The 14532-nt window shown below is 43.3% G+C and overlaps 1 protein-coding gene across 3 annotated transcripts; it reads right to left on the bottom strand.

Annotated features, from left to right (window-relative positions):
- Positions 1-2839: 2839 nt before the first annotated feature.
- LOC124005767 (WSC domain-containing protein 1-like) lies at positions 2840-11211 on the bottom strand. Of its 3 annotated transcripts, none has more exons than XM_046315288.1 (10): positions 10842-11211; positions 7213-7366; positions 6578-7040; positions 6232-6346; positions 5223-5407; positions 4976-5097; positions 4639-4813; positions 4245-4409; positions 3789-3989; positions 2840-3578 (listed from the first exon to the last, which is right to left on the bottom strand). In XM_046315288.1, exons 2-10 carry the CDS (start codon positions 7249-7251, stop codon positions 3226-3228), a joined length of 1818 nt encoding a protein of 605 aa, XP_046171244.1. In that variant the 5' UTR covers positions 7252-7366; positions 10842-11211; the 3' UTR covers positions 2840-3225. The 3 variants fall into 3 exon arrangements, with proteins under 3 accessions (XP_046171244.1, XP_046171245.1, XP_046171246.1); XM_046315289.1 differs by having other exon boundaries at positions 10937-11211; XM_046315290.1 differs by lacking the exon at positions 10842-11211 and having other exon boundaries at positions 6578-7044; positions 7213-7347.
- Positions 11212-14532: the final 3321 nt, after the last annotated feature.

Raw genomic sequence — 14532 nt, 5'->3', positions numbered from 1 at the left:
ATGGACAGGCCTACTATATTTGAATATGGACAGACCTAATACATTTGAATATGGACAGACCTAATACATTTGAATATGGACAGGCCTACTATATTTGAATATGGACAGACCTAATACATTTGAATATGGACAGGCCTACTATATTTGAATATGGACAGACCTAATAAATGTGAATATGGACAGGCCTACTATATTTGAATATGGACAGACCTAATACATTTGAATATGGACAGACCTAATAAATGTGAATATGGACAGGCCTACTATATTTGAATATGGACAGACCTACTAAATATCGGGGATTATCTCCTATGACTAGATAGTCCTTTATTGATTAATTTGAATCCTGGGTGGTAGGCTATGGCAATGTGTGCATGTGTGCATGTGTGCATTAGAGAGAAACACACACAGAGAGAGAGAGAGAGAGAGAGAGAGAGAGAGAGAGAGAGAGAGAGAGAGAGAGAGAGAGAGAGAGAGAGAGAGAGAGAGAGAGAGAGAGAGAGAGAGAGAGAGAGAGAGAGAGAGAGAGAGAGTGTGCTGGGAGGTGGGTTGAAAAGCAACTCCACCTTTGCTGACCCATATCCTGAATAAGCTGATGAGCCTCTTAAATGTAACACCTTGACACCTCTCTCCTGCTGCCAGAAATAGGGGAGAAAATGACGCCTCAGCGGAAGACACCAACTAAACATACAAAATCACCACACACAAATAATACTCATGAAATTAATGTGTACACATGCTTTCTATCGTGCAGTTTTGTCAAAAACTTGTCCATGGATAAAAAATAATATTTATTGTTGTCATATCTGGACAATATGCTTATTGAATGGCTGTAGCATGCATTACTTGTCCTGTTAGGATGCTCTATAGGTCCTACCCTGACACCATCTGGTGGATTTTATATTACAATGCCTGATAAAGAAAGGACAATGTGAACTGGTGATTTAGGTATTATGTGGGCAGCATTAAGGTATATGTACTTATCACAGTGTACTTTATCACTGTTGAGGTAAATTGCAGGTTGACACAACACATTTTAGTAATCTCTTGATTAAATGTTTGTTTATTCTTCCATAGTTGCAGTAGTGGTATGGCGATGGTGAATCGACTACAGCCAAAGTAAATTGAGAATAGTATATATTGAGGGAACTATCCCTTTACCCATAATTCCAACATTGCATACCCATGGTCTCTGCTGAAATATACCCTTTTATTTTCAGGATGTACATGCTTTATGTGTATTTGTGTAATAAGGCCTAATAGGAATGCAAGATGTAGTTTGGTATTTTTATATATCACTAAGCTGTTTTGATATATCCCTAAGCTGTTTTGTTATATCCCTAAGCTGTTTTGATATATCACTAAGCTGTTTTGATATATCCCTAAGCTGTTTTGATATATCACTAAGCTGTTTTGATATATCCCTAAGCTGTTTTGATATATCCCTAAGCTGTTTTGATATATCCCTAAGCTGTTTTGATATATCCCTAAGCTGTTTTGATATATCCCTAAGCTGTTTTGATATATCCCTAAGCTGTTTTGATATATCACTAAGCTGTCTGTTTTGATATATCACTAAGCTGTCTGTTTTGATATATCACTAAGCTGTCTGTTTTGATATACCACTAAGCTGTTTTGATATATCACTAAGCTGTTTTCCAAAAAACATTGAACAAATATTTTCCATGAGTGTATTCGATGCTGCAGACAGGGAGGGAGGGATAGAGACTGAGACAGAGAGAGAGAAAGAGAGAGTACCATATTATACAATTGTAAATCCAGACACTTTGTTCCAAAGTGCATCGCCCACACGACCAGTGCTGTTGCTCTTATCAGCTCAGTACAGATTAGTATAGAGGACTAGTGACTTGCACCTCTTCCCTGGGCTGCAGGCTGGGACTGTCTGTCTGGCCTGGTCTAGTGCTGCTCTTGACCTGGGACAGATCATTCTGTCATGGACCTACACACTCTCCCTCTCCTCTCTGGCAGGGGTGTAAAGTACCTAAGTAAAAAATACTTTAAAGTACTACTTAAGCAGTTTTTTGGGGTATCTGTACATTACTATTTATATTTTTGACAACGTTTACTCTACTACATTCCGGAAGAAAATAATGTACTTTTTACTCCATACATTTTCCCTGACACCCAAAAGTACTTGATATCTTTTTGAATGCTTAGCAGGACAGGAAAATGGTTTACTTCACATACTTATCAAGAGAATATCCCTGGTCATCCCTACTGCCTCTTATCTGGCAGACTCACTAAACACAAATGCTTCGTTTGTAAATTATGTCTGATTGTTGAAGTGTGTCCCTGGCTATCCGTAAATTTAAAAAACAAGAACATCATGCCAACTGGGTTGCTTAATATAAGGAATTTGAAATTATTTTTGATACTTCAGTATATTTAAAACCAAATACTTTTAGACTTTTACTCAAGTAGTATTTTACTGGGTGAATTTCACTTGAGTCAATTCCCTTTAATGTATCTTTACTTTTACTCAAGTATGACAATCGGGTACTTTTTCCACCACTGCTCTCTGGGGATGTAGCACTCAAAATACCTGGCAGATTTGTTCCACTTCCCTTGGCTGTAGTGTAGATATTTTTTGGATAAAGGTATATTTTGGTTATTTGATGATCTAATTATATTTTGTCAGTATTACCATAGGAACCCATTAATTCTGTATATGCCTAAAACACCACCTTACAAACACTCCAATGTTAACTCATATAACAGTATTCCTTTTCTGAAGATGTTGCCTGTATTGTATATTTATTATGTTGTAATCCAATATATTGAGTTTTTATATTTTGATCACAAAAACAAAACTGAAAAGTGGATTGTACCACAGGATGTAGCCTATAGTTTTTATAGGAGGTACAGTTTATTTAGAGTTGATTTAAAACAGAGGAAACTGTTTCCGTTGTTTGGTACACTTATCAGTTCACCTCCAATAAGGCAATGTCCCAAAAACCAAAACACATCTAAAACAGAAAAGCAGAGCTTTAATAAACCAGCGCTTCCAAAGCATAAAAAGTGCTCTGTGAGAATAGCCTCTATGTTTCCTTTGCAGGGCACGTTCCTGATTTGAAACGCTTTCTCTTGAGTTGGATTGGGGGTATCCATCCATCCATGCCACCACAGCTTTAAGGCAGTGAACACTGAGGAGGGACAGGGTAGTGGACAAGGTAGAGATCAGGGTTATCAGAGTTTAGCGGTCCATCATCTGGGCAGATACTCCAGTGGAAGGCCTGTGTGGTTTCTGTCCCGGAGAGCCTGGTCCACAACACGGATCAGCCCGTCTATCAGTCCTCTCATGTCGGGTGTGAAGGGGTCGAAGGTGGGCTGCCGGGCCCCGGAGCGTTTAAAGTGTCCATCCTGGTTGCTCTCGGCACACAGCAGTCTGTCCTCGGTCACTGTGGTGTTGAGGAAGGAGGCGATGGATCGTAGCCGGGGCACCAGCGCTGTCTGGAGTTCCTCGAAGTGTACCACTAGGACCCTTTGGCCGAACCGCAGCCAGTCCAGTACGTGGGATGCCCACCAGGAGGCGTAGCTGCTCACAAACTCAGGCCACTCTACGAGAAGTGTGGGGGTGGGGGCATGTTATTGTGCAGTGCTTTTCAGAAAGAACATCAACTCACACAATGCAGACAGACCCACAGACACTCCCCCCTTCAATAAAAAACAAAACACGGTCCCAGAAGGACTCCTACTGGCTGGTGTACTATACTGTACATGATTAATACAAGCCACAATAAAACCCAGATTCCAGGCTGGCTCTGTACCTTTGGTCTTCCAGTGCTGATCAGAGGCGTATCCCAGATGTCCTGCACACTTCCTGTTGAACTCAGCCATGAGGGAACGGTACGGGCTCCTGATCAGCAGGATGACAGAGTCGTACATCTCTATCTCTCTCCTCCCACTTTCATGTGTTTTCACACAGATGGTCCGACCACTCTTCCAGTAATCCTTCTCGCCTTTGAAGCCTACACAACACCAAGACACAGATGCACAAACCATATGGGAAATATTTTGCTTTTATCTTTGGCCATATAAACCAAGCAAGACAGAGGGGTATGGATGATAACTTTCAAATAAAAATATTGAATTCATTATGGACTGAGGCAAATAGCTGGATCTGCACAACAGATGGCCAAGGACAAAAATGGTTTCCTAATGTGTGGGTGCCCTCTTTCCTATCCAGTGTAAACATACAGTGGCTGTACAGTATAGGAGCTGACCTCTGTTGTAAAGGGTCCCATCGAAGTAGTAGCTGCCTGTGTAGTACCCTGTGGCCAACTCTATGAGGTGTCTGACCCAGGTGTTGCCTGCTCCAGGGAAGCTGGAAAGCGCTACCAATGAACTGGACTTCTCTGGTAGGAAATTCTTCTCTGTGCATCTGGAGTCTAGGAGAAAGGAATGTAACATTTTAAGTTAGGATGGGATTTGTAAATAACCTGCTCAGAAGCATACCGAATTGCAGAAGACAAAGTCCAACACAATTTGAGTGATTGATTTGAATTTCCGTGGTGCAAAGTGGAGTTTGGTGTCAAGCCAAAGTGGTGCTTAAAATTATTTCACAAGGTTGGCAGGATTTGAAGGAAGAATGCTTTTGTGGTTGTCTGACCGTGTTACCTTGGACAGGTGTCTGGTAGACCTGGTAGAAGCGCTGGAGGGTTGATGGTAAGGAAGCTTCAGTGGTGTTGCTCTGTGAACAGTGCTCCTCCTCAGCCGGCTCATGGAGAGTGAAGTCAGGAGTAGCGTAACCACAGAAACAGTCCGAACTCCTCAGCATAGCCAGAGGAAACTCCTAGGCCAGGCAAATTGGATAACACTTTAAACAAACTAAAACATATAATGGGTATATAGGGCATTCAAAAAGTCTTCATAGGCACATAGTAAATGCTTCACAATGTATTTATAAGCAACGTGATACTGCAAAATCCTGGCAATGTTCCCCTAGGGGTCCAACCTTGTTCATGCAGGCCTCTATGCAGGACTGGGAGGTGAGGTTGAGCTGGACCACATGGACCAGAGATGTAGAGGAGCTGTTCTCAGGCTCCCTGAAGCAGCCGCGGTAACGCACGTTCCTGTCTGCAAACACAGGAGATGTAGTTTGCACAGCTGCAAGTCTCAAGTGAATGCGATGCGATATCAACTTCACCCAATCTCCTGCTGTTCCCCAGCTCTCAAGATTGGACCAGGTCCCTCATACTCACATCTCCTCTGGCCTGGAAGCATATCCTCCACCGTGAATACTGACAGGCGCCCAACACCTCCACAGGGGGAGCCTTTCTCCCCTTTACAGTCCAAGTTACATTCCTTGTCTCTCACACGTAGGCTGGTGATGTGGTTGCCACAGTAACACTCCGACCCATACTCCAGACCAGCAAACTGGTAGCCACTGTAATAAATGACATTCAGATATATATGAACCTCTGGTAACAGTTTACATCAATTCAAAGTATTCACAACACATCCGTAATCTCTAAACAATCTGGTTATTCATAAGAAACGTATTTAATATATTGATTGCCTAAAGAGTCTTCTTTTTAAGAGTAATGTTTTTTCTATAACTATGCTGAACCAGGCGTATAACATGAGAACATACAGTATGTTAATAATGAATTCAACAGCAACGCAAATGCAGCACGCTCTTCAACCCTAGGGGTTAATTAGGAGAGTACCATATGTCTCGCTCTCTTTGCTCTGCTGCACAATTAATACTGACAGAGACTGAAGCAGTCTGCCTGCCTGTCGCTCCCTAGTCCCTCACTGCAGATCACCCCCCCCCTCCTCAACCCCCCCAACATCTACCCTGAGACCACAAAAAATCCTCACCTCCTCTGCTCACACGTCCTTAATTCGGAAGCTTCAAATTCTCAGCCTGGGACAAGCCAGCTAGAGCTCTGCTCCCGCAACTGTAGGTCTGTGCTTACACTCTTTCCCCCAAACCCTCTTCCATTGCTAGTTAATACAAGTCAAGTATCATGGAGCTCCTCAGGGTGAACATATGCATATGCATATGCATATGCTAATTCTATAGTCTGCCTACCTGTGACTGTCTTCCAGATACACAGATTCTGTGCAGTTTAATCTGCAGAGATTATAGGATGGGAATGGGGGTTATATAATGTTGATGATATGCTCCTCCTGAGATGTGAAATATTTCCTATGTTATGAAAGATCTGATAATAGTGGGTTGAAGCAGGATGGAGATATATTTACCTCGCTGAGCAGGTATCCTGGCACATGGTGCTGGTCATTTTGCGGAAATCAGTAAATACAGACCCCCTTAAAGCCCGCTCCTTGGAATTATCCAGAAAGCAGCCTATGTAAGAACCTTGACATGAGACCAAACAAACAAACATACATGAATCAGCAAAGCATTAGTTACAGGTTAAGTAGTCTGTCATTGTGTTACTTCATTTTGTCAACCACTTTCTCAGGTAGCATCTCCAAAACTTGAGGAGTTGCCACATAGCTAATTTATAGAATACAATACCCCTTCAGAATCTCCACTCTAAATGGCAAAGAATCATTTTCCTCATTTCTGGGATAGGTCGGTAGGTACCTTTGTGAGGCACATTCCTCCTGGGGGTGCTCCTCTCCACCTGTGACATATCCTTCTCCGTCATCAGGCTGTGGAACCAGCGCCGCCGCAGGTGTCGGATCTCCAGATTCCTCGACATGAGCCAGCGTGCTCCAGTCCTGTTGTCCAACAGGCTCCCAGGCTGGTACCCCTGCCCCCTGGCCATGATCCGTGAGCTCCTGTCCCTGTAGCCTCCTACCCTCACGGGTGGCATCCCCAGCTCCAGGGCCCGGGGTGGTGAGGGTATGGAGGGCAGGGAGGGCAGTGGAGGGCTGGTGGCCCCTCGCTGGGTCACCACCAGGCTGGCCCGTTGGAGCAGCAGGACGCTCCCGGCCATGATGTAGGCCACACCCAGGAAGAGCAGGAACAGCTGAGCCCTCCGGAGGAAACGCTGCAGTCTGTAGAGGGGCTTGGCCATCGATCCCCTCTTTATCTCAGCCTGCCGCTGGCTCCAAACATATACAGAGCTCTGGTGTAAAGCATTCTATCCCAGTATCATACCCCCTTGTCTACTCATCTCAGCAAAACAATTATTGTGATCTACAATAATTTTCAGAACGAGAGGAACAGGAATCAGGAGTTGGTAGACCCTACTGGTCAAATGTCCTTAGATGTACCTCGACCTTGAGCCGCTTGAGCAAGAGGTTCCACTCCATAGCTTGTTGATGTAAGACAGAACCTCTCGAGTCAGGATGATTCAGCCCACCTCCTCCAGAGCCAATGGAAGGCAGTCTGAATAAGGTCAAGGCTCAGCTTTCTCGTCTAGATGAACTACAGAAAGGAGACAAAGGAGAAATATTGTATTATTGAGGCAGAGTGATTATGGTTGTATACGTCTCTATTATAAAGGAGAGGAAGTGAGCCTAAGTCAGTCACCATTTCCTCCTCTACAAGATGGCAAACTATAAGTTCTATGTCTACAATATGTAGTTGGCATGCATGACACAAAACCAATTGCCTGAATGGTCTCAAAACTAGATCCTGCTCTTGTCAGAGTAACCTCTGACCTTCATCTCAGACTCAGGTTTGGAACATGGCCCAGTTCTAAACAAAGGCTTGAGATGCGATGGCATTCTTTCTTGCCAACACAAAGCGAGACCAGAGTGGAATGAAAATAAGCTTAGGGAAAGAGTTTATAGAATTACTATCAGATGCAAGTTTTCCTTCACAAAAATGACAACTTCAGTATCGTTAGCTAGTGATTAAATTACAGTCTTTAACCACAATGAGCGATTCATTGTGTCATCATCTAATTTGTCAGTTTCTGACAGGAACCAACAGTGAGGTCAACACATCTTGCTCAGTCAGCCTTTTAACCCCCTCCCTTTCAGCAATAACATACTTGTTTTTGCAGAAAGCAGATTGCACTTGTCAATCTCAACTGGACAGTACAAGACAGAGGTAATGCCAGTTTTTCTCATCACCTACTGAGTTGTGGGTAGCCTCTTCCCTTTTGAAGATATATCAAAAATAGGACCCCTACAGTTATGAAGCTGAGCTTTTCACTAATGAATGTAGATCATTGTTCAAACAACACACAGTTTAACCAGGACTGTGTGTATGGCATTAACCATTTTGGGTTATGCTAGTACAGATATCAGATGATTAAAGGCATTAATTACATGCAAAACAGGCTACATTTAAATGGAGAATAAACATTAGAGACCAGCTTCAAGAATTATGGGAAGGCTGGCAATAAAGCACTGCCGTGACTAAGAGAGCCTGTACAAACAGATACATTTATCTGTCCAAAAACCTGCCAAATCTCTTAAGTTTCAGGACAAGGCAAATCTCTTGCAGAGTCAGATAAATCTCTTGAATATTCATCCAAATTAATATCCTGATATGCCAGGCAGAGCTCCTTCTTACACGTTTTCTGTGTTTGTGAGTTTTGCCTCAGAACAACTACCTTGCCCCAGGCAAGCACCGAGGTACTTCTTTAGTTGTTGTCCTTTGTTTTTCTTTTCATTTTCATTATTTCCGTTGCTCCTTACTTCCTGGAACCCAAGGACAAGTTGATGATCATAAACATAGTTAAGCTCCAGAGTAAGCTCCCTTTCCTATGCTTTAGCCTACCTTCACATCTTAGACTATCTTGCACATTTTGCCAGTTTTAATCATTTGTTTTTCCAATTAAAAAACCTTACTGTGGCATTTCTGCACATATTTTTTGTGACCGAATGTGTATTATATTTTATTTTTTATAAAGCAGGGTATATGAGACCAAGAACAGGAGTTATTTATATGTATACATTTCTGTAAATTCTGACCCAGATTTTAGGGTGTGAGCTGAGAGTATGCTAAGCCAAGGACAGCCTCTCCATGCGTGACCTGTGTGGAATACACTCAGCCACTCCTGAGAGTGGTCCAGGGCCGGCACTTACCAATACTTTAAGAGCCAGCCAGCAAGGGATATATATATATATGGAGCGCTGCATTAATATTTTGTTAGGGAATGGACCTGTCTTGGGTTATTTACACTTTGTGTTACATTTCCATTGGCCAAGCCATAAACAAGCCACAGTCACTAAAAACCGCTCAATAAATGGCTGCTAAAATGATCACAAAAGCCAGATCCTGGACAGTATTTTATTGACTACTGAAATCAAATGGATGCATGTGTAAAGATTGAGGAGCTGCACCAAGCTCTGCTGCTGCAAGACTGTATTTATTGAAGAACATCTGGTTATGCCTACAGTGTGTTTAGCCAGTGATTTGCAGGAAGTTTTTAACTGCAGTTACAGAATGTTTTGTTGTAATATTTTTCTTCATCTCTCTGTAGCTGAAAATGTATGGTATGGGGCCTCCTGAGTGGCGCAGTGGTCCAAGGCACTGCATTGCAATGCTTGAAGTGTCACTACAAACCCGGGTTCAATCCCAGGCTTTGTCACAACTGGCCGTGAATGGGAGTCCCATAGGGCAGCGCATAATTGGCACAGCGTTGTCCGGGTTAAGGGAGGGTTTGGCTGGGGGGCCTGCAGGCTGACTTCGGTTGTCAGTTGAACATTGTTTCCTCCGACACAGTGGTGTGGCTGGCTTCTGGGTTAAGCAGGCAGGTGTTAAGGAGTGTGGTTTGGCGAGTTGTGTTTCGGAGGACGCATGACTCGACTTTCGCCTCTCCTGAGCACATTGGGGACTTGCAGTGATGAGACAAGATTGTAAATGGATATCATGAAATTGGGGAGAAAAAGGGTTGTAAATAAAATGTGACTGGTGGAACACTGGTATCATATCTTTCATTTTCACCTCCATTTTCCTAACCCAGACAACAAGCCTCCAACCATTCCCCCTTGCAACCTTCCACAATTCCCCCTTCTTCTACCACTGCTGGACCCAAATGCCAGAGCCCAGGAGGCTGACAGTGGCTTGTGATCTAACGCAAACAGCCCACTGAATAACCCATTCAATACTAGATTGTGTGTGTGTGTGTGTGTGTGTGTGTGTGTGTGTGTGTGTGTGTGTGTGTGTGTGTGTGTGTGTGTGTGTGTGTGTGTGTGTGTGTGTGTGTGTGTGTGTGTGTGTGTGTGTGTGTGTGTGTGTGTAAGAGAGAGAGTTGGTCTTTATCTTGGGCTCTCTGACTGAAAGGATTTGTGGGAAGAAAACAGAGTGAGAAATTCACCACTGAGGTCTGTGTACTGCACCTGCTTTGTCTGGGCATCAATGTAGCACCAATAAGGACACCTACTTGACACGTGCTTCTACATCTGCATTGCTTGCTGTTTGGGGTTTTAGGCTGGGTTTCTGTACAGCACTTTGTGACATCAACTGATGTAAAAATGGCTTTGTAAATACATTTGATTGATTGATACTCTGATGATGTATCATATTTAAGATGGTTTTGAATTAGGACTATACATGCTCTATAACGCCTTTATACGTTGGGAAAAAGTGGGATCCTTTATATGAGGAAAGATTTGCCAATAAATCATAGGTTCGATTTCAACTGATCAAAAATAATCTCCTATCTTCTCCAAGTATTCCACTTGTTTGCATCATGTATTTTTTCGCATGGCCTCAATGCATCATTTATGCATCACTTCAATTTACTATAACCTACAACAACCCTTTTTAATCACCAATGTCACATTTGAGGTTGTTTTCAACCTGTTCAGTGGCCTATACACACGTCCACGGGATAGTCCATGCACAAATGACAACTGAACAGTTTTAAAAAATCAACAATAATCATATGAACAATTTCTAAATATATACGGCTCCACAATTACAAACATACTGCAGATCTTACCATAACGCCAGTGTTTCGATGGTATTATGGGCTAAAACAGACCAACGAAAAACAAATCGTTAACAAAAGCTCCATATGTTAATGAAATTCTGCACCTCCTTCATAAATGGCAATCCCCAGTCCTTGCGTGTTTGATTCGAATTGGCGCTCATCATTTCATGTGGCGATGTGGATGTCGTCTTCGTAGGCCTCATCTCATCCTTTTTATTTTCTTATGTAATGCCTTCTAAAGCGAAGGCATTAGAAAAGCAATAATCCCAATATTTTTTATCCTCGACATGTCGCCTTTGTCACACACACAGCAGAGCAGAATCACGTTTGTCTCTCTCCGTGCAGAGACCCAGCTGTTTAACCGGATAGAGACAGGAATACAGCGCGCATGCTCTTCAATGATGCTCCAAACAGCTCACTGGGGTTTCAATGTGCACTGTGCACGTTTTACAGATGGTCTACCTAACATAAACCTTCATTCGATTGTATTTAAATTATTTGTAAAAAATAATGTAAAATATAGGTCTTTACATGTACTTTCTATCATCACATTCATTGCGATATATCAATTAGGCTCCATCATGGAAAATTATTGTAATGAATTAGTTTAAATGCTGTCATTCTAGACAGGTGCCCCTGGTCTTACAGGCACGCTCTGGATAAGAGCGTCTGCTAAATGACTTAAATGTAATGTAATGTAAATTCACCTATTAGTGTCTGTGAGATAGAGGTTGGCTATTGGTCTTTTTTTATGGAGACTGAAAGTGTCAGATGGCAGGGGAATATCTGTGGCTTGAATTTGAAATATCAGACTCCAACAGCTGCATCAGTGTCATGACCTGGATGGATGGATCAATGGGATCAGTATTGGCCTGAAATTACAAACAGAGTGGAAGGGAGGTTAGAAAGGGGTGCAGCTGTGGAGGAATTGACCAAATGCTACATTGTCAGTTTGTAGTGTCAGTCAATTAAACTGTGTTCAGCCCAATTCTGATATTTATTTCACTAATTGGTCTTATGGCCAATCAGATCAGCGCTGAAAAAAAGAGCTGATGTGAAAAGATCGGATGTGATTGGTCAAAATACCAAATAGTGGGAAAAACATCAGAATTGGGCTGCCGGTGTAAATGCAGCCTTACTGACCTGTTATAAGGCTGGTTAGAACATAGGACCTTAAAAACAGAGGAGAGAAAAATATTGTTATTTTTCTCTCTACACACACATTCTTGCACAGTTAACCTTGTGGGGACATACAATTCAGTCCCATTCAAAATATTATTTTCCCTAACATCTAACCCTAACCTTAACCCTAACCCTAATTCTAACCCAAACACTAATTTTAACCTTAACCCTAAACCCCCTAGAAATAGCATTTGACCTTGTGGGGACCAACAGAATGTCCCAGGTTAGTCAAATGTTTGTTAGTTTACTATTCTTGTGGGGACTTCCAGTCCCCGCAATAACTGTTAAACACACGGACACACACACACACACACACACACACACACACACACACACACACACACACACACACACACACACACACACACACACACACACACACACACACACACACACACACACACACACACACACACACACACACACACACACACACACCAGATGATTGTTTAACTGAATTCTCCAGTGGGCTGCTTGGTTTTACTGTTGATGGAGAATATAGTGGTTTTAGTGCCATTAGTAATGGATAGTCACAGCACAAAGTTAGCAGAAGGCAGTGCAGGACTTCATTGTTGGTCTCCCCTGCTAGATTGAAATAGTCCATCCCTGTGTGGTTGCGTCGTAATGAACACACTGATTGCTGTTCCTAATGAGAAACAGAAACATGGAAATGGTCTCTGTATAGAACTGAAGATAAAACATCTCCTCCGTCACAGTTCTTCACTGCAGTGCAGACTCCCACACACACTCCCATGGGTATATGAGCTTCATGCTATCTTGAGCCTTTGGAGAAGCTCACATATTCACACTTACATTTCACTCCTGTACAGTCAGTCTCCTATCAACACGAAAGCTAATTTATTACCCAGAGTGCCAATGTGCACAACACCATGCAAACTACAAGTAATGTAATTACAGCTGACGCTGCCTGGCGCCGACCACAGACTTGACAGAGGTATACAACCTACTTAATACCAATTAAACAGATGCTAATGTATGCCACTGCTTTGCCCTTGATGCAGATGACACACCCTGTAACCATCTCAGGGACAGAGAACTAGCATCGATCCTGACGCACCCCAGGCAGGGATGACCTCTCCAGAACTCTAAGGTTCTAATTAAATCAAGTGGCAGACATCTGTTCCCAATTTTTCAAAAGTTATCTGGATTTCGCCTGTCGGATAGGATTAAATGCATAGAAATAGAAAGAATAGAACGGGTTCCCAATTCAAGTCAATGATTCGTCCATTCTATTCGTTCTTTTTCTATGCATTCAATCCTATCCGATAGGTGAAATCCAGATAGATCAAAAAAAAAATGTCACGCCTTGGTCATTATATTTTGTGTTTTTGGTATATGTTTGGGTAAGCCAGGGTGTGACATGGGTTTATATGTTGTGTTTTCGTATTGGGGTTTGTAGTAATTGGGATTGTGTATGATTAGGGGTGTGTCTAGTTAGGCTTGGCTGCCTGGGGCGATTCTCAATCAGAGTCAGGTGCTTGTCTTGTCTCTGATTGAGAACCGTATTTAGACAGCCTGACTTTCGCGTTGTATTTTGTGGGTGTTTGTTCCTGTCTTAGTGTTGTAGTCACCAGATAGGCTGTAATAGGTTTCACATTTCGTTTGTTGTTTTCATATACAGTTATTTCATGTACCGCGATTATTTTCATTAAAGTCATGAGTAACCTACACGCTGCATTTCGGTCTGACTCTCTTCATACAACAGACGAACGTCGTTACAGAAACACCCACCACTCACAGACCGAGCAGCATGTGAACTGGCAGGAGTTAAAGGACGAGGTTATGGACAGCAGAAGCATGGAGTATACTACGTGGGAAGAAATCGACAGGTGGGCGGCCGACCCAGAGCGAGTGCAGGAGCCCACCTGGGATTCCCTACAGCAATGCAAAGAGGGCTATAAACGTATGGAGTCGAAAAGGAAAGCACGGCTATACAGGGCGAAAACTGAGAGTAACGGGGGAAAGCGCAGAGACAGAGTGGCTGAGTCAGGAGTCAGACCTGAGCCTACTCTCCCTGTTAATCGTGAAGAGCAGTTGCAGTGGGAGAGACTGCACCATTTGGAGATTTGGACATGGGAGGAGGAATTAGACGGTAAAGGACCCTGGGCGCAGCCGGGAGAATATCGCCGTCCCAAGGAGGAAATAGAAGCAGCTAAAGCGGAGAGGCGCAGGTATGAGGAGGCAGCACTGAGACGCAGTTGGAAACCGGAAAGTCACCCCAAAAAAATTATTGGGGGGGGGGCTAGAAGGGAGAATAGTTATGCCAGGTAGGAGACCTGCGCATACTCCCTGTGCTCACCGTTGGGCTAGAGAGACCGGGCAGGCACCGTGTTATGCTATGCAGCGCATGGTGTTTCCAGTGCAGTTGCAGAGCCAGCTGCGGCACATACCAGCCCTTCCTATGGGCCGGGCTAGAGTGGGCATCGAGCCAGGTAAGCTTGGGCAGGCTCGGTGCTCAAGAGCTCCAGTGCGCCTGCACGGTCCGGTCTATCCAGAG

The sequence above is a fragment of the Oncorhynchus gorbuscha genome, linkage group LG19, assembly GCF_021184085.1.
Source record: "Oncorhynchus gorbuscha isolate QuinsamMale2020 ecotype Even-year linkage group LG19, OgorEven_v1.0, whole genome shotgun sequence".
Lineage (NCBI taxonomy): Eukaryota > Metazoa > Chordata > Actinopteri > Salmoniformes > Salmonidae > Oncorhynchus > Oncorhynchus gorbuscha.
Note: the sequence above shows the minus strand (reverse complement) of the source record. Positions and strands in the feature narration are given on the sequence as shown.

Bases quoted from the DNA above. Each gene is read 5' to 3' on its own strand.
- LOC124005767 (XM_046315288.1), bottom strand. From the start codon at position 7,251: ATGGAGTGGAACCTCTTGCTCAAGCGGCTCAAGGTCGAG. The intron at 6,347-6,577 runs GTACCTACCGAC...TCTCATGTCAAG, and splicing joins GAGGAATGTGCCTCACAAAG to GTTCTTACATAGGCTGCTTT. The intron at 5,408-6,231 runs GTAAATATATCT...CATTTATTACAG, and splicing joins CAGGATACCTGCTCAGCGAG to TGGCTACCAGTTTGCTGGTC.